This window comes from Oryzias latipes, chromosome 10 (assembly GCF_002234675.1).
Source record: "Oryzias latipes chromosome 10, ASM223467v1".
NCBI classification, from domain to species: domain Eukaryota; kingdom Metazoa; phylum Chordata; class Actinopteri; order Beloniformes; family Adrianichthyidae; genus Oryzias; species Oryzias latipes.
The window spans coordinates 17,076,962-17,095,808 of NC_019868.2; the positions used below are offsets into that span (position 1 = coordinate 17,076,962).

The window sequence follows — 18,847 nt, forward strand, 5'->3', positions numbered from 1 at the left end:
ATTTGAATTGATTTATATTCCTATGATCCATCCAGATTGATGCATGTGGCAAGTTAATCAAAACACCCCAGACCATTATAAAATCGTTTAGAAATGAAATTAATCAATACTGGAAACTGCCTTTTGGATTGAAGCATGGGTTGCAGCAAAAACTGATCATTCCACTCCAATGTGCAGAAATACTTAATTTTGCAAAGATGTGACCATCCAGTGTGGTAGAATGTTCTCTTTGGATTAGGTTGATGTGGAAAAACAGTGGGCTCAACTTTATGAAACTAAAATGTGAATGGATTTGACATTAATTCTTGTTTACTAGTTTTTTTGTACACAATTTAAACTTATCTTGTAGGAAATACAAGGTACCAGGTATTTATCCGAGTCACACTGAAGTTTTGGCTAAAGATCTCCTGGATCCATTTTAGGTCAGTGAATCGGATCATTCAAACTGAATCGATATGAATCAGCAACCATAAATATCGAATTATTGCTAAAATCTATCATTACACCCTTAGTTTTCATTCTTAAAGGCTTCTCACGTGGCAAGTAGGAAATAAAAGAAGTTTGTCCCTCCTCAGCTCCCGTACTTGTGAAATGGTAGCGTAGCAACCAAAACAGCGCAGGGGTATTGAATTGGTGGGACGAGGAGGACTTCTTGTCGTTCCTATAAAAATCAGTTTTACTTTGCGTGAGACAGAGATGGAACTTACGCATTTAGGCGATCAAATTCGTGTAGAACGAACACTGGCGATCATAAAGCCAGATATCTATGAAAAAGCCGAGAAGATCGAAGGTTTCATCCTTCAGTCGGGCCTCACAATCCTGCAGGTTAGTAAATCACTGATGCGCAAACCTACACGTCTGAGAACTGAGACTATTTACGTTTAGAAGGAGTAGTTTTCTGTGTGACCAACGTTTAATTAACGCAGTGGACACATGTCTACTGCCATGTGAAGTTTATTAACAATAAAAATAAAGGTTTTTTTTGTTGTTGCTAGAAGTATAAATAAAATGCTGTGTAGAAACTGTTTATTTTTCCAAAATGTAACAAGAACTCACACACAGTGGCCAAATGAGCAGTGAGATCATTTGGCCACTTGAGGGCGCTAATCCAAACAATTCGGTGAGCGAGCTAAAGTCATTTCTGACACAATTAGCCCTTGTGCTATCCTAGGCTCTTAAACATTGGGAGTTGGGTCATCTAGACCCCACAATACAGTGCGCTGAACCTTTTTTCTTCAATGATTTGCAATCTTCACTGGTGTCCATGAAATGTAGGATGGCACAAGGGTTAGAGATGCAGAAGACAAGAAGTTTTTTTTAAGGATGGTACAAATAAAATTTCTCAGTCACGTGAAGGAACAGTAATGTATTAACCTACAAGATCTTCTAGCTTTCAGAGCAAAAAAAGGTTAGTGGTTTCATTATAACTGCAGGTAAACGTCAGTTTTGAACAGCCTACTCTAGCTGTTAATTCATGTAGGATGTTTGAAAATCATGAGGACATACGTGTTTGAAAAAAACCTTTCTGTCAAGTTTAAATAGTCATCTCTCCTGCCATGGTTCTGCTGTCCGTTCTCCAATCCTGTTAGAAGCGAAGGCTGCAGCTGAGTCAAGAGCAGTGCAGTGACTTCTACTCAGACTGCAGCGGAAAACCTTTCTTTCCGAGCTTGATGGCTTACATGAGCTCCGGCCCGATCGTTGCCATGGTGCTGGCTTGTGAGGATGCTGTCACACGCTGGAAGTCCATCATTGGTCCTGCCAGCATCACAAACGCCAAAGAAAGTCAGCCAGAGTGGTCTGTTTCATGTTTATTTGTGTTTATACCGTAACAGAGGAGTACATTTGTATTTATCAGTGTAGATTTTTCATTTCATTACATTCATAATAGAATAAATTTTACTATGACATGTCAATGAAGAATATCTGGATCAGAGGTCTGCAACCTGAGGTTCCAGAGCTACATGCAGCTCTATTATCCCTCAATTGTGGCTCTTTGGCTTTCAAGAAAAAAAGCATACGATTGTAATATATCATGCTTTTGTGGTTTTGGTTCTTTTTTTTCTCTCGTTAAGTTGTCAGTTATGCTTAGATTTTTATCTCAGATGCCCATACTGATGCAGATAAAGCACATTTTCCAATCTTCTGCTGTACCACAGTGTCTAGTTGCTGTTCAGAAGCAAAGTATTCAAAGTAAATAATTGTGTTTACATGTATGGATCTAGAAATAATGATGTCATTAATATATTTGATAGTATTGTAAAAGGTAAAAAAGCAAGACTGTGCACCAAAGACATATTTGTAAAACATGCCATGTTTGATTTGCAATTTTATTAGCCCTTTTAATTCTGTAAATCTGCTAACTTTAAATCTGCTTTAGCAGATGTTTGTATTTTATTTTGAAAATGAAATTGTTGTGCAGTTCTTAAAAGTAAAATAGATGTGATTAAACAATTGATTAAAACTATGTCATATATATTTTTCACTTTAATTCAGTTATTGTCGATGCTATAAAGCTCCATGTTGTGAATGAATGGCCACAAAAGCATGAATAAGGAATTTTTCCAAACTTGTGAAGTGGGACTTTGCGGCTTCTACTGTGTTTTTCTCAGTAGAAAATTAGACCAAGTGACTCTTGTAGCTTAAAAGGTTGCAGACCCCTGATCTAGATCTTTAGTCTGATGATATGGCTGATTTTCTCCAGTCTTAGAGCGAAATATGGAACTTCTGACCTGAAAAATGCTCTTCACGGCAGTGAGTCCTTTCAAGAAGCTGTGAGGGAGATTAAATTCATGTTCCCAAACTGTAAGCTGTTGTTTCTTTTTTACACATTTTGTTGTCTATAGGGCTACTACAACAAATACAAAAACATGTAAACTTGTTTTAATCCTTCACTCACAACTAGACTGAATTTCTTTTCTACCAATTGTCACCATTCTCTTCGTATTTAATGTATAATTTTATATGACTTAATAGATGTTTCCTGTTTCTCTCTGTAGCTTTCATTGAGCCTTCCCCTTCAAAGCATGAAACCAAGGAATACCTGAGCAGGTGTCTGAAGCCGGTTTTGCTTCGTGGACTCACAGAGCTTTGTAAAGAAAAGCCCCTCAATCCTGTTGTTAGTTTACTCTATGCAGATTTTTCTTTTTATTGATTAGTAGCATTTTCCTGTTATTTAATTATTTATTTATTTGTTTTTATTTACAGATTTGGCTTGCTGACTGGCTGCTGCAAAACAATCCGAATCAGCCTCAAACATATTTCTAACTCTTGGATGATATCAAAATAAAAGACTCAGGAAGTTCCAGATGTATTCAATTTATGTACCACTTTCTATGAATAAACACACAACTTTCAGCTGTGTTTGTGCATTAAGTTTGTTTTGTGACATTATCAACTAAGTTTTGTTCTAAATTGTATTCGAGTGTTTTTTCTAACATACTGAAAGCTTTTATATTTTTTAAGAATTGACTAGATGAATGTGCTGCATTTGAGTTGCGTCGAAACTTGTGAAAACGGAAGATTTTCGATCGTTAATCTCGCTACGGAAGCGTCATTTTTTAAGTAGAAAAAACACTTGATGTTTACAACATTGTCGCCGTCGTATAAAGTGTTCATCAAATTACAATTACAACAGGCATAGAAAAATGTAAACAACCTTAATAAAGTTAAGTAAAAAAAAAACAATAATACAGAAAAATACAAACTTAAATAAAAAAGATTAAGATAAAATTAAAGAAAGGGGATACATGGGCGTTGTAATGATCATTCATTTAACTGATATCAGTGAACGCCGCACTTCTTTTTTTAAACTCCTTCCCCTCGTCTGCGGGGCGGAAACGAGTGGTGTTAAAAAAATAGAGGAGAGAGATTAACTCTGGTGTGATAGGTTGATTTGTGATTGACAGTCGGCCTTGTCCAATCAGAAAGCTTCTTTGGAAAAATGTCAATTTTTTCCCCCTGCCGGTTCCAGAAAACCAACCATGAGTTTCTCGTCGCGTGGGAGAATCCATTTTGAAGAGAGCTCTCCGGCTGCTAGGCTTGTAAGTAGACTGTTATAATTTTTTTTTTCATCATAACTCGACGCAATCGCAATTTTACCTGCATTCTTTGTTTGTGTTTTAAACGGTTCTCATTATATTGATTACAGAAGAACGATATTTCATGATTTTAATAATTTTCAGGGCTGCGTGGCCTCTGACTTACGTAACTGCGAATTTAATTTGCACAGTCCGGGTTTATCGATGTGAGATGGCTACAACGTCGCTAATCTCTACGCCCGGCAGAACAACTCTTGATTGGCGATAGTCGCCGCCATGATGATGTTGTAAAAAAGATGAGTTTTTGGTGCTATAAACCCGGTTTAAACTGGAATGTATGAAATGCCAATCTGCTGGTCAAAATGGTGGGAAAAGCGTGAATTCGTAATGGGGTAATGGCGAACAGAATCACGACAGACGCCGACATTAACAGGCATGTTTCTATCGTTTCCTCGGGTGTAGGTGTCATAGTACGAAAAATGTCTGAAGAAGCGGAGCAGCAGTACATGGAGACGTCGGAAAACGGGCACGAGCTCGACGATGATTTTAATGGAGCCGGCCTAGTCGGCGAGGGGGAAGACGGCGGCGCCGAGAACCAGTGCGACCAAAGCGGGGACGCCGAGGATGGGAGCTCGCAGAACGGCGGCAACGAAGGAGGCCAGATCGACGCGAGCAAAGGCGAAGAAGATGCGGGGTGAGTGGGAAACATGCACAAGAACAAAGTTCTCCCAGCAGGCATCGCTTGACAAGCTAGGTGGCTGGCAGTGCTTCTTTGTTCCGCCGGCCTTTTGTTGGCGCCATGTATGGATCTGAGTGGGGGATGGGCGCTTCACCTGAAACTTAATCAGACGAATATGGGTTTCAAATGTGCAAATTTCATGTTGGCCAGACTGTAATAGTATTGAATCATGCGGTTCTTTAGAGTATAGCAGTTCCACCTCCCACCTCCACGTGACTGGGTCAACAGACCTCTGGAACAGCATGTACACTGCTGGTGTTTATGCAGGAACAGGTACATTGGATCCATTAGGAGGTTTCAACACCAAGGAGTTATTTGACAGAGAATAGTATAACTTTTTTTTTTATTATTAAAATCTTTTATTATTTAGCTCGGATAGTCAGTATCAAGGTCATAGTTCACCCTTCTTATAGCGGGGGTCGTGTGTGATAAGGTGTCAACTATGTCAGAATTCTTTCACTACTCACTTTATAGCGTGTTCGCCATTTTGTACTGCTGTCTGAATCTGCAAATCCAAAATTGTGCCCTAAAGATTTCCCAGAAGTCTGCAAAAAACCAGTGTGCATTGATGCTCACTAGATTGGCGAATATAGACCACACTGCATTGTCTGTACAATTTTTGCAATTAAAAATGTATTTAAATGTGCTTTTTTTTAATAAACCATCAACTTTCTCATCTTCATAACTCAGTGGATTCATAAATGGTCGTTGCAAAACGATTTTCACTTGTTGAATTCAATTACGTCATATTCTCTGGTTAAGGAAAAATAGTGGGCATGTTGTCTGAATTGCTTCTAAAATCCAGGGCACTACATAGTCCCACACTATATAGTTTTTGAATAGTTCATGATTAGGGTGGGAATTCGGACACAGCCATCATGTAATGTTTCTCAAGTCTGGAAGTTAAAGTCCCACTTGTTTCCAGAGGTATAATTAAGCCGTTTTTAGCCAAAATAAAATAAATAAAACTGTCATTTTCTAGGACATTGTTCCTGCAAAGCGTTAGAAATTCACCTCACCATTGGCTTGGAATAAGTCCTCCCCAGACCCCCATCATCCATCTATGTAGTCTCTCCTGATGGTTTACAGTCCCTCACACCCCTATCCTGACATTAGAGGTGCATTAAAAACGGAGCTATCCAGCCGCACAGTTTTGAGCCAGATAGCAGCTCAGACGAGGGCAATGAAGATGGACATGGATCGGTTTGTCTACTAGTGGATTCCTCAGAAGTAGAGGAGTAGAGCAGGGAACTTATGGTCTGCCTAATGTATTGTTTACATCTCAAGAATTTCTTTCTTTTTGAATGTCAAGAAAAAAAGTCAAATAATTGAGTTAAAACCGCGATTGTTTTATCCAAGTGGGCCTTCAAACCCTTGATTGCCATGAACTGCTCTCCTTACTGAATTTCAACCCAAAGCAACTCCCTCCAGCATGGGCTCCTCTTTGTAGATCTGTACCGGTCATCCTATTCACTGTAGAGTTAATGGACTTTATTTAATCCTTACAAAATATAATTATGGAATAACTGTGTTGGTGTTTCATCCGGGAAGGTATACCCGTTTGGCTAACCTTCTGCTTTTATTTTGCTTTTCAGAAAAATGTTTGTTGGAGGCCTCAGTTGGGACACCAGCAAGAAAGACCTGAAGGATTATTTTTCCAAATTCGGCGAGGTGACAGATTGTACCATCAAGATGGATCAGCAGACGGGCCGGTCAAGAGGATTTGGCTTCATTCTCTTTAAAGATGCTGCCAGTGTAGACAAAGTGAGTGATTGGAAACTGTACAAGTCCACATTTATCCCAATAGTCAAATTCTAACTCATTCTGATTTATTTATAGGTTCTTGAACAAAAGGAACACAGGTTAGATGGTCGGCAGATTGACCCCAAGAGAGCGATGGCCATGAAGAAAGAGATAGTCAAAAAGATCTTTGTGGGGGGCCTTAAACCGGACTTGTCAAAGGAGGAAATTGAGGAGTACTTTGGAGCCTTTGGAGAGGTAACAAACATGTGATTTTTATTTATTTGGTTTATAAAATATGGTATAAAGTTTAATGAGTGTGGTTCCTCTTATTTAGATCGAGACTATTGAGCTACCGCAGGATCCAAAGACTGAGAAGAGGAGGGGATTTGTATTCATTACATACAAAGAAGAGCCTTCAGTCAAGAAAGTTTTGGAGAAGAAGTACCACACTGTCGGTGGAAGCAAGGTAAATGCATCAATTCTTGACAGTAAAGATGCAGAATTAGGAATTTTTCTCAACGTTTTCTCATTTGTGGCGTTGCAGTGTGAAATAAAAATCGCCCAACCCAAAGAGGTCTACATGCAGCAGCAGTATGGCGCCCGTGGATATGGTGGACGTGGAAGGGGGCGTGGAGGTGAGCCCTTTTTTTTGTCGTTTATCAGTCATGCTTTCATAACACCAGAATACTTCTTAATCAACCTGTAATGGTTAACCAAAGCTGATGTAGCTGCTAAGAGTTGTGACACGTGTGATTTGTTTCTAGGCCAGGGCCAAAACTGGAATCAAGGCTACAACAACTACTGGAACCAAGGATATAACAACCAGGGCTATGGTTATGGACAGCAGGGCTATGGATATGGCGGCTATGGCAACTATGACTACACTGGTTATTACGGCTATGGGGGTGGCTACGATTACAGTAAGCGATAAGTCCCCCCAGGGAGAGAAACAGAATGAGAGGAACTTTATTTTTTTTGGTCCTCCTTGTTATAAAGAAGAACTCAGTCCCTTTTTTCTCTTGTCCTCCAGACCAGGGCAATACAAGCTATGGGAAAACTCCAAGACGTGGAGGCCACCAGAGTAGCTACAAGCCATACTGATCACTCATAGTGCAGGTATGCATCCTTGCATCATCCGTGGTAGTATGAGAACGTAGCTTTAACCATTAGTGCCTTTTGACCCCAGAGATCTCCATCTCCTCCAAATCCATCCAAGCATTGTGGGGTTCAGGGTTGGCCGCGGTGTGGGTGGGTGGGTGGGTGTTAGTCTGTGGTCGTTACTGGCGGATGTCATGCAGTCATCTCGCGCTGCATTCCTGCAAAGACTTGGAACATCGATGAGGATTGAGTTTGCGGTGGCTCAGAACAGGAACAGGAGGCCGTTGAGCTTTTCGCCGAGGGTGCTAGGTGTCATGGTTAGCTGTCGTGTTTCCGCCTCCTCCCCCCTTCAAAGTTTGTCTGTCCATTCACTGACCCGTCAAACTCATTCATGCACTTGTCTGTCTGTATGTAACTGCATGCAAGGTGGCATTTATTCTCAGTAACGCAAAGCACCGTGTTTTTCTCCTAAGGTCTAAAGTAAATATAAAGAGATCCATGGTCTGACCACAGCGAACATGGGCTCTGGCTTTTCCTTTGGAGTTGGCAGAAATTTGGACTCCATTTGTACAGATCAAGCGAGGAAACTGGGGAAGCAATTGTCACTTTTTTTTCCCACTTTTTGTTTTTGGTTTTTGTGTCCATTTACATTTCCAGCGATGGAAGTGTTATTTTTTTACTGTACTTTTTGGTACCTTTTTTGAATCTAATGTATTGTATGGTTGTATTTTTACATGTCAACTGGATTTACACGTGTGGAGGAACAAGAGCTTTGAAAGCTCTCAAATAAAATCGTTTAGTTGTTTTTTTATTTCCTGGGTTTTTTTGTTTGTAAAAAAAAAAAAAGTGTTCCTCTTGTATTGAAAGAATTCTGCACGACTTGCGTAGAAAAAGAAGGGATTTAACACGAGCAGAAGTGGGTGTGTCACTTTGGTGTTGCCAATAATCATACAGATGGAGTCATTCCCCCCTTTTCTATTTTCTGTCTTGGTTTTTAAAGAGTTTCCTTTCTTTTTTCTTGATTATGTTTGCAGTTTTAACTGGCTTTACTGGTGTCATTGAACTGAATGCAAGCCTGTTCATGTAAGAGGGCATTCCCTCTGTGACTGGAGTTTCCTTCCTCAAATGTCCTGGGTAAAAGTGGTAGAAATAAACTTTTGGTTCATATTACAAAAAGCATCTTTTTTTTGTTCTTTGTAAAGTTAATGGTAAATGTATCGCTAGAAGGCTTGCAGATTTTGTAAACTTTTTCCCCTGATTTGGACGACCTTTGGAAAGCATTGGCAGAGGGCTTCATCATCCTGAGAATAACTGGATGTATGTTGATTTCCATTCATTGTATGCCCACATACAACATTTCTGTCATAGGTAATGGTAAGTGATCTTTTTTAGGTACGAAAGAACTGCTCTAAAAGTATCACTTTATTGCATTTTTGGCGCTTTCATGATTAAAATATTTCTTGGGAGTCCTTCCCAATGAAGAAAATGTATTGGGAGCTGACATGCCTTGGTCCATGGCGATGCTGTGAATTGGTGCCAAAGACCTGTAAAAGAACAGTTCAGTTTCAAAAAGGGGGTTCTTCGCACAACATTCTGATTCCACTTGATGTGCTCTGGATGTAAACTTTGCTTTTGTTCATGTGGTTCCTACGCTTTTTTTTTTAACGTTCAACGCTAGACTGGAACGACTGCAAGAACGGGTAACATCTCTACCTCTGAACTATGAATGTGACCACCTGAAAATGTGATGCAATTAAAAGTTTTTTACAGGTTGAACTAACCTTAGATGTCTTCATTTTCCAGCGTGAGGTGGTTTGCTTTGATGTCTATAAACAATCAAACGCTGTCACAAACACGCATGTTCATCATTTGCTGTGCGGGTGGTTGAGCGTGACTCACCTGAGAGGATGCGTTCCAGGCACGCCACTACAAGGTCTGCATCCTCAACGCTGAAGCACATTGGTGGTTTCAATTTCAAAATGTTGTCCCATGGGCCATCGGTGCTCATGCAGATCCTGTCCTCCTCCTTCAACCTATTATAGATAAATCATGGAGTGCTTCTAAATTCACAGCAGCAGAATCAAACTCCAATGACCTGAACCATCAGACTTCACCTTTTCACCACCAACGCAGCTAAGTTGGTGGCAGGAGTCCTCTTCTCTCTGTCTGTAACCAATTCCACTCCTGCAAACAGTCCCACACATCTAGAGAGGACAAAGGTCAGTGAGCATCATGGATGCATGTAGACTTAATTTTATAAACCACCTCTACAGTGACATTTGTTTTTAAGTCAAAACTAGTTACTGTAGTTTATCCCACAATAGATGAAAGACAATGGTACATTTAAGACCTGCTCTAATGAAAATCATGTTTTGCTCTTGTGCTATTTGTCTCTCAATAGAGGACACACATAAAGAACATTAGGCTGATTTCTTTATTCACATCGTAAACCAGGAGCAAACACCAAAATGCCGTTGGAAGGAGTTTGTAGGTATGAAGGTAAAAGCCACAAGCTCCCTGCTTCGCTGCATCTCGATGCACCTGTGTGCAAATAGATCCATGTACGTCTCTGTTTTCCTCGTCCTAGGTGGAATCTGGCTCAAGGCTGTACGGCTGGAAAACTCCAATATTGCTCGCCATTTTTGTTGCACCGTTAATGTTAGGTTAGGGTGGGAGGGGCTGTCAGCTAATGGGAGAGTGTCAACAGATGGATGATGGGAAGTGGGCAGACTTACTCCACGCCCACAACTCAGAGGTGAATTTCTAATGAACTACTACCGCTCTGCAGATACTGTTCTAGAAAACAACAGTTTTTTCTAAATTTAGACTGAAAAAGGCACGATCATAATTAAAAGCCCACTAGGGACGCTTTGACTGTAGATCAAAAGACGATCAGAGTGGGACTTTAATGCATTTAATTGAAACATAACAGGTGTATGAAGCTCAGTTATTACTGTTTACTTATTGGATGACCAAGTACTAAATTGCACCGATTTTAAGGTCTCTGGCCAGGAAATTATGTAAAAACAGCTGAGTGAAGAAGAAGCACCCAACCGACTGTCATTTTTTAAAAATGATTTTAAATAAGGTATTTCTGGTTTCCTTACCTTACATCTCCTATTACTTCATGTCTTGCTTGCAGCTTTTTGAGCAACCCCTTCAGATGTTCCCCCACCCTTATGGCATTTCCTCTGAGGTCCTCTTCCTCAATCACATCAAGAACCGCCAGGCCAATCGCACACGACACCGGATTCCCTCCGAACTGCATCAAGCAGTGCGACACAAATTTTTAAAGTGTTGGCTTCACAGAAAACCAGGATAAAGAATTTCACTAAATGATTAACATACGGGACTCAGTTGTGAGCATCTACTTAAAAAAAGCTTCTTTTTTTTTTCTTCTAATAGAATTTTAGTTGAACATAATTTTACCGTATTGAAGTACTCCACTCCATTCGCTGTGAATGCCTGAGCTATCTCTACTGTTGTTGCCACACACGCCACAGGGTGACCATTACCCATGGGTTTCCCCATGGTGACTATGTCTGGACAGAAATTCTCCCCCTGTAGCTGGAAAGCCCAAAAATGACTCCCCACACGTCCGAACCCCGTCTGCACCTCGTCTGCCACGAAAACTCCTCCAGCCGAGTGCACGTACCTTCAAAGTAGATTTGCACCAATCACATTTAAATCAAAAAACAAAAGGCGGCTGAGTCACTACTCACTCGGCGACTTTACTGGAATATCCTTGGGGCAGGAGGATCTGCCCTCCAACACTTGGCAGTGATTCAGCAAAGAATGCAGAGATCTATGCAAAAGAGCAATTCAAGTTAACTCAAATATATTGTGCTAGCCACAGTTAATGAGTGATGAGTGGTGAATCTTAACAGGAATATTCATAAAAATGAACAGTGAACCTTGCGACCTTTCCTGTGGATCTCCTCTATCAGGTCTTTGACCTTATCTGCATAGGCTTGGCCTGGGTTGGGGTGATCCTCTCTGTACATCCCTCTGTAGGTGTCTGGTAAAGGCGCCTGGAAAAGACGAAGCGCATCCTCTCCGATAAGCAGACGTTAACATCGCCATCAGAATTTTTGTGCATAGACCTACACACCACATGAACCCAGTCTTTCTGCCCCGCCAGTTTCCGGAACTTGTAAGGACTGATGTCAATGAGGGACATTAGATGTCCGTGGTAAGCGCTGGTTCAGGGGGAGACTACATTAAGGGTGGTGTTAATGGGTAAATTCAGATTTTTTGAAGCTATGGAGCTTACTGGTCAAGAACTATGACGTCCTGGTTTTGGGTGTACTGTTGGGCCAAGCGCAAGGCCAGGTCATTGGCCTCTGAACTGTGGGAAAGGCATAAACAGTCACTATAGTATTCCATCAATGACTAATTGTAAAAATATCGGGGCCTTTCTTACCCAGAGTTAACAAAATAGAAGACGCACAGTTTGTCAGGCAAAGTGGCACCGAGACGAGCAGCATAAAGGACTATCTTGTCGTTCAGGAACCGAGTATTTACGTTCAGAAGGTCCATTTGTGCTGCAGCAGCCGTTGTAACGGCAGGATGACAATGACCCACTGTGGGGGGTAAACATGGGGTCAATTATCTGCATTTTTTTTTACAATCTTTGGCCACTAGGAGGCAGAATTGTTTCATATTTCGGTCCCTAAGCATTTTACCGTGTTGGACATTGCTGATGCAGTCCAAATAGCGATTCCCATTTTCATCAAACAAGTACTGTCCTCTTGCTCTCACTATTTTGACAGGGTCTTCTTTGTAAAACAGTCGACATGACTGCCTGTAATAAAAAAACAATTACTTGTAAGAAACATGTACCTTAAGTGTCCATAGCACAGTAGAGTATCAAAACTTCACTTCACATACCCAATTAGCCTTAGTCTCATCGCGAGGGTTTCTTCTTTAGTAAAGTTTTCTTCAGCCATAGCATGCAAAGCGTGAAACGGTGAGTCATATAATATGTCGATTACAGGAGGTTTAAAACATTTACCCAACTCTTCTTCCTACTCAGCTGGTTAGCACTGTGCCACTGAGCATGCGTGAGAAGCGTGTCTCTTCCCATTTTCCTGCTATTGTTTCCCTGCTGCATAAAGTTCCACTGCCTAATTTTTCTGGAAGATAAAACAGAAAAACAAACAAATATTCTCTGTCTGATGTTTTGTAAAATAAAAATAATTAATAATTTGTAATTTTTCTCAAAGTTGTTTTAAATCACGCTGTAGCTTTATTTCGATTGGGCTATTCTAACAAATCCAAAGGTGACCGTGACATTTTGTTTTAGGCCATTTATTCGTTTCCTCTTGGTCTTGTTGAGTTCAAAATGCATGTGATTACAAATTAATTCAAAAACATCTGTCACATGTTTGCTCCGTCGTTTCCTTAATTTTTAATGTTCCACCTATTACGTTTTTCTATATTGGTATCGTCCAAGGGCTATAAATATTCCGCAAAGCTTCTGGTTACCCGGTGCATTCAGTGTCCCGCTTCGGTTGCTAAGGAACCATAGAAAGCAGGTAATTCATCAGGTCAGCTGTAGCATGCTAGCTATGTGAAGTAAAACGGCCAAGCTAGCTGCTTTTAATTAGTTATCGCAGTAATGCAAAGTCCAATTTTTTTTAATTAAGTAATTGTGTTAGGAGCCAAACAAACCGGAATTTCTTTAACAAAATAAAATATCGTACTTCTAGTATATTTAGATAACGGTTATAATCTTTAGCTAACTAACATAACCGGCTAACGTCTTGATGTGTCACTAGTTGCATTGTGTTACTGACATAACGTGCTTTTTACCTTGTCGTTTTCACGTGAAAATACGTGTATGTAGCTAGTAGAGACGTGACACAATAATACCTTCTTTATTACAGTGATAGTACTTTTTTTGCATGTAAGGTTCGTGACACATTTTCTGGTGAAAGAGCACGTGCTGTCTCATAATTTCGTCATAAATGTGCGAATTGCGCAGTAAAAATTACTCATTATTTCCTTTGGATGTAAATGAAGACATTTAGTCAAGTCGTACCTATGCAACTACTATTTAACCACACACATCCTGCATGTCGCTCAGATTCAGACAGAGTCAGTCTGAGCACACACTGTTGTTTATAGTTTGTTTTAGGAAACGTGTTAGATGTGCAATTTTTTAAATATATTTTTTAGAGATTTTTAGTGCAATTCCTTTTTCTTCTTTTTGCTATAGGACTAGCTTTATTTTGACTACTGTGGTGTGAACCACAGTTAGCATAGTAGCACCATGTTTGTCACAAGAAGGCAGGCCCTGGAGGCCAGATTTTAACCCTGAAAGCTCAAACTCTAAACGTAATCAAATTTCCTTTATTTTTATTTTTATTTGAAATAATTGCATTTCATTGTATAATACTTAAAAGCTAACTCTGGTTGCAGCATTAAGTGTACTTTAGCCTTTGCACTTTTTAACCACCACACAGAGACCTAGATAAAGCAGGTGATTTAAGGCTTTTTTTTTCTTTTAGTTTCAATTTGAGATGTTTATGTTGTACTGATTAAAGATTTACATGGATTTTTCCTCATGGCAAGCGCAGGTTAACAACCTTAGTTGGTGGTTTACTCTGTAACTTATCAAAGGTTACAAAAGGGCTCTACTTGGATAGGAAATACAGCCGTAAAACGTCCTAGATGGACTCTCTCGTGGTCCGATCCTTTCCAGCAACTTGACACCAGTGTGACTTACCCAGATAAATGTGTTCTTTAGAAGGTGCTGTGCTACGCTTTCAAGCCCTGTCCCATTCAGCTCCCATACACTTCCCCCATCCTTTTTTTCTGTCCCTCCCCCTTCCATTTTCAGCAGTAGATACAACTCTTTTTCTACCAGGTTATTGTACTCAGCTCATTTAATTTCTTGCATATCACCCAGATATTTTGAGGTAAGACCTATTCTATGTCTTTTGTACTAAATGCTACCTAATATGACTTTGCTCTTCAAAAACATTGTCTCTCAATATGAATAGGCAGAACAATTATTGTGGCTTGGTTCTCAAATGTGTGATCAGTTTTCATAAGGGGATTATATATCTGCCTGTGATTTTTTTTTAAAGAACTTTATATGAACTTTGCTCCGTGTTCAACTTTTTTCCTGTAGATCACTGACAGCTTCATCGTTTCTCATCTTTCTTAAGGTGACGCGAGGGGTGATGATGCTGTAGAGACGGTGCGGGTCAGTCTGGCTGGTTGAGGTGCGGAGGGGGACGCCACAGACCACGCCAGGATTTCCTGACGACTGACATCCTCACCACCCCCTTTGTGAATCTTTATGCGTCTCCTTGGACGGTGATGATGGTTACGCTTATTACAGAGCAGCTCCGTAAGCAGAGCCTGGAGGAACCGTATCACAAAGCTTTCTCCTTCAATTCCACCGTGGTGAGTTGGAAAAAAGTAAGCATTGTCTTTTGAACTAAATGGGTTTTATGAATTTTGTTTTTGAGAGCAAGTTATCACATTTGTTATAGTCATTACCTGCAGTGGGCTCCAGTCCTACTATCTCATGGAGCGAATCTAGCACAATTCAAGGTAAGTTCAAATTCAACTGTATTTTCGTGCTACAAAACACCCCAAAGTGCTCTAAAGAAATAAATAAATTAGTTAAAAAATAGTAGTCAGAATAGTAATCATAATAAAAAAAAAACATGCACACATTCTCTAAAAACTAACAATCCATAGAGTCAAATTAAAACATGAGGAAATGCAAAAATGACTTAAAGGCTGGGCTAAAAAGATAAATTTAGAGTTTTTTTCTTAAAAGCCTCCTAAGTGGATGCAGCCATCACATCCTCAGGCAGGCTGTTCCACAGGCGAGGCCTACAGTGCTGGAATGTGGCCTCTCCGTGGGTTTTTGTTCTGACCTTTGGGACCACCAGCAGACCTGGACCTGAGGGCTCTGAGAGTTCATAAACTAAAATAAATCTGGTAAAAAGAAAGACTTACAGAATAATAAAAGAAACTTAAAATTGATCCTAAAGCTGACTGAGAAAAAGTGCATAGATTTTAAATTTAAGTGATGTGCTCCTTCTTTAGTTCGAGTAGTTTTAATATCTCAAACCCTTTTTTGTCCTGAATTTTGTTTCTGCGTTTTCAGAGATTGGCTCATCTACTCATGCTTCCTCCACAGCGCACCCATCCTCAGATTTCTGCATATTCGACTCCACTCGATCTCCATCTCACTCTCAACCGCCACAGCAGAGGGCGGGGGCGGGCGAGACGGTCCAGAGTTCACCCCCTCCACCTCCAAAACGCCACTGCCGCTCCCTCTCAGTCCCAGAGGACCTGTCCCGCTGCCGCTCCACCTGGCATCCCAGCGCATCCAAAGTGTGGACTCCAGTCAAACATGGCTGTCACAGTGGAGGAGCGGCCAGTTCAGTGCCGCTCTGTGGTCCCAGTTCTTCCTTCACCTCTTCTATACACTCATCATCTAGTCCCACCTTCTTTAGTTTAGCACTGTCATCCGACTCCCTTCTGTCATGGAGCTTCCCCTGGGAACCCCCAGATGCACCGAACACTGCTGCCTCCCTCGCTTTGCCTTCGTCTTGCTCCTCTTCGCCAGCCCCTCTTGTTTCTCACTCAGTGCTCCAGCGCTGTTTCTCCCTGTCCCCCGTGCACATTCAAAACGCCTCTGTAGCATCCTCGCACCCTCAACCCTCACCTTCCGGCTTCTCTGGCGTGGAGCAGCCAGGTCTGTCCCCGTCTCCCACCTCGGCCTGCAGTACGCCCTCCTCCTCTAGGCGCGGCCTGCCCCCTGCACTTCCTCGATGCCACTCTCAGCCGTGTGACATGCGCAGACCCCGCTTGAAGAGGCGACGTGACCCAGATGTTTTGCCCTGCCCTAGACCTGGCCTGGACTTCAGCAAGATGACACAGGTGAGCTTAGAAAGTTATTCACTGGATATTTGTTGTTTTTATTAGAATCCCTAAGAGCTGACAAATATCCTTTTGCTGTGATTCTATTGGGCCTCATACATAAATGACCCTTCTTTTATGAACCTGTTCATTTATTCAGCTGCATTCTGGAATCACCTTAGTGAACGCAAAATAATTTAACAACCACGACCTGACACATGAAAAATGACTTAAGGCAGTCTCCTAAAATGGGACTTTGACCGTTTTTAGATATTTTGCCTAAAGCTGACCTACTTCCTTTGGTGTTAAAAGTACACTTCCACAAGAACATAGAGTTGGTCACATATTGTTAGTTTCCATTTTACATTTAACCAGAATAATTTACCGCTGCTTACAGTTTCCAAGATGTGTTTTTTTTTTAAATTCACTTATTTTTATTCCTCTTCCCTAATAACTTTCTTATTTGGTTTAAGTTTTCAGTCAAGGTGATTTTGTTGTTTCGTCTGTAGATCAGTAGTCGTGACAGCCTGCTGTGTGGACCGGGCAGCTGCATGTTTCCGGTGTCTTCTCCGGCAGAGCATCACCTGTCTTTCTCCCCCGCTGAATTCCTTGGACAGGTCAGCATCGGGCCATTAAGTGAAAGTGAAGAAGAAGAAGAGGAGGAGGAGGAGGAGGGAAGAAAACCGAATATAATGGACGTGGGAACAAAGGTTTTCTTTGAAAGAGACTGCACAGAATTAGACTTGAATCTCATAGAAGAAAACTGAACACTTTCTGGTGCTATTAATGCATTCATAACCATTAAAAGCACACCTGTAGGCTTTCTCCTGCTGCCTGACAGAACCCTTTGGGAATAAGCTGCATCTGTAAGGCACATCTGCAGTGTTTAGGATCAAGACCCTCCTTTCAGACTGCATTGCAAGACTTGAGCTAAGTCACTATTTAGCATTTAAAAATGTCAGTGCCTGCCTGTTAAACACTCCAAAAGGACTTGGAAATGAGCAAGTTAGCAACTCTGCAAGTCCAGGCTTTATTTCTTTATTTCAACACAGGTCTGATTTAGCCGTTTCAATTTGTTAGCATCTCAACAGTCTTAACTTGAAAAACACTTAAATCCAGTAGATATCGGGTCAAACTGGAATTCTTCTGTCTTTTGCTGATTTTATAGCTGATCTTTAAATTGATCCTTTGTGAGCTGTTGCAAATGTTTCAGTTCTTGTTACTCTAAAAATTAGCCTCCAAATAAAACTGTTATTTATATTTGGAACGATACATTCCAGGATAATTCCCCCTCCTCACACATTTAATCCACAACTCACCCCTGTGGAATAAGTCTACACTGTTAAAAAGGACGTTTCATTGGAAGTTTCCGAGTTTTTTGTTCATCTATTTCTGCATTTGATTGATAAACGCACCTAAAGTGATGCTGGCGATAAGCAAACTATGCCTTAAGCTGAAAAAAACACACGTTTTGGGGAATCTGGTGTTCTTTTCACAAAACCAGGCACTTTTTTGCAGTTTCCATTTGTGCAGATTCACATATCTTTGAATGTGTGGCACACAAACAGTCTGCTGGACAACTTGATTCAGTGGACTCAAAAGGGCAGAACACCGTATGTTGTACCGGTAGGTACACTTGTGAGCGGCGGAGGCTGGAGGAGCAGATGGTGGCCTTTTTCAACCAATTCTTTTTTCTGATGGGAATGTTCCCCCCGCACAATTTGTGTATGAATAAAATTTAATAGAGAATTATTTTTTCCCAAACTGTGTCATGTCCTTTTGTTGTTGAGGGCTGTAGCAAGTGAGATATGAGATTATTCTGCCCCCTAGTGGTTGATTTTCACACGTTGCAAATCTTTTTCAAAGTAGATTTCTTTCACAAACTGATGAAAAAGCTGCAGAGCTACGGACATGACATTAAAAAAATGAAATTGCTCATTTGTGACCACAAACTTGTACTTGTTCACACAAATTACCATTTTATTTGAATTTGGTGTGCACAAATTAGCATTTTGTTCCAGAAAGTACAAACTCCTTGTGTGCGTAAAATGTATTCATATACTATTATCATCAATTCCTACTATTTGTGGCCACAAAATACTAATTTGTGCACATAAAACACTAATTTATACATACAAAATGCTAATTAATGTACACAAAATGCTAATTTGTTCACACAAAATGCTACTTTGGGTGAACACAATACTAATTTCTGCTTACAACGTGCCAATTATGTGCACAAAATACTAATTTGTGTATACAAAATGCTAATTTGTGCCCATTAAGTACTAATTTTCTCGTGCAAGATGCTAGTTTGTGTGCACAAAATACTAATGTCTGC

At 40.6% G+C, this 18,847-nt stretch overlaps 4 protein-coding genes across 9 annotated transcripts; 3 read left to right on the top strand and 1 right to left on the bottom strand.

Moving 5' to 3' along the window:
- Positions 1-574: 574 nt before the first annotated feature.
- On the top strand, positions 575-3,360 carry nme5 (NME/NM23 family member 5). Of its 2 annotated transcripts, none has more exons than XM_004073322.4 (5): positions 575-825; positions 1,590-1,795; positions 2,702-2,802; positions 2,997-3,115; positions 3,205-3,360. In XM_004073322.4, exons 1-5 carry the CDS (start codon positions 697-699, stop codon positions 3,262-3,264), a joined length of 615 nt encoding a protein of 204 aa, XP_004073370.1. In that variant the 5' UTR covers positions 575-696; the 3' UTR covers positions 3,265-3,360. The 2 variants fall into 2 exon arrangements, with proteins under 2 accessions (XP_004073370.1, XP_004073371.1); XM_004073323.4 differs by having other exon boundaries at positions 2,997-3,089.
- Positions 3,361-3,915: 555 nt separating this feature from the next.
- LOC101162934 (heterogeneous nuclear ribonucleoprotein A/B) lies at positions 3,916-8,793 on the top strand. 2 transcript variants are annotated; one of them, XM_004073325.4, is made up of 9 exons: positions 3,917-4,040; positions 4,500-4,731; positions 6,372-6,540; positions 6,616-6,774; positions 6,854-6,985; positions 7,064-7,154; positions 7,284-7,439; positions 7,550-7,635; positions 8,091-8,793. In XM_004073325.4, exons 2-8 carry the CDS (start codon positions 4,517-4,519, stop codon positions 7,618-7,620), a joined length of 993 nt encoding a protein of 330 aa, XP_004073373.1. In that variant the 5' UTR covers positions 3,917-4,040; positions 4,500-4,516; the 3' UTR covers positions 7,621-7,635; positions 8,091-8,793. The 2 variants fall into 2 exon arrangements, with proteins under 2 accessions (XP_011478567.1, XP_004073373.1); XM_011480265.3 differs by having other exon boundaries at positions 3,916-4,040; positions 6,854-7,154.
- Positions 8,794-9,021: 228 nt separating this feature from the next.
- Positions 9,022-12,738, bottom strand: phykpl (5-phosphohydroxy-L-lysine phospho-lyase). Its single transcript, XM_004073324.4, has 13 exons — positions 12,508-12,738; positions 12,303-12,421; positions 12,041-12,200; positions 11,891-11,965; positions 11,729-11,816; positions 11,532-11,648; positions 11,340-11,422; positions 11,047-11,272; positions 10,725-10,879; positions 9,732-9,821; positions 9,517-9,650; positions 9,399-9,443; positions 9,022-9,161 (listed from the first exon to the last, which is right to left on the bottom strand). The coding sequence occupies exons 1-12, from the start codon at positions 12,564-12,566 to the stop codon at positions 9,400-9,402; spliced, it is 1,350 nt and encodes a 449-aa protein (XP_004073372.1). The 5' UTR covers positions 12,567-12,738; the 3' UTR covers positions 9,022-9,161; position 9,399.
- Positions 12,739-13,027: 289 nt separating this feature from the next.
- LOC101163179 (protein FAM53C) lies at positions 13,028-18,270 on the top strand. Of its 4 annotated transcripts, none has more exons than XM_020706638.2 (5): positions 13,028-13,154; positions 14,793-15,033; positions 15,123-15,183; positions 15,749-16,527; positions 17,016-18,270. In XM_020706638.2, the coding sequence occupies exons 2-5, from the start codon at positions 14,947-14,949 to the stop codon at positions 17,271-17,273; spliced, it is 1,185 nt and encodes a 394-aa protein (XP_020562297.1). In that variant the 5' UTR covers positions 13,028-13,154; positions 14,793-14,946; the 3' UTR covers positions 17,274-18,270. The 4 variants fall into 4 exon arrangements, with proteins under 4 accessions (XP_020562297.1, XP_004073374.1, XP_023815007.1 ...); XM_004073326.3 differs by having other exon boundaries at positions 13,029-13,154; positions 15,782-16,527; XM_023959239.1 differs by having other exon boundaries at positions 13,145-13,166.
- The last annotated feature ends 577 nt before the right edge of the window (positions 18,271-18,847 follow it).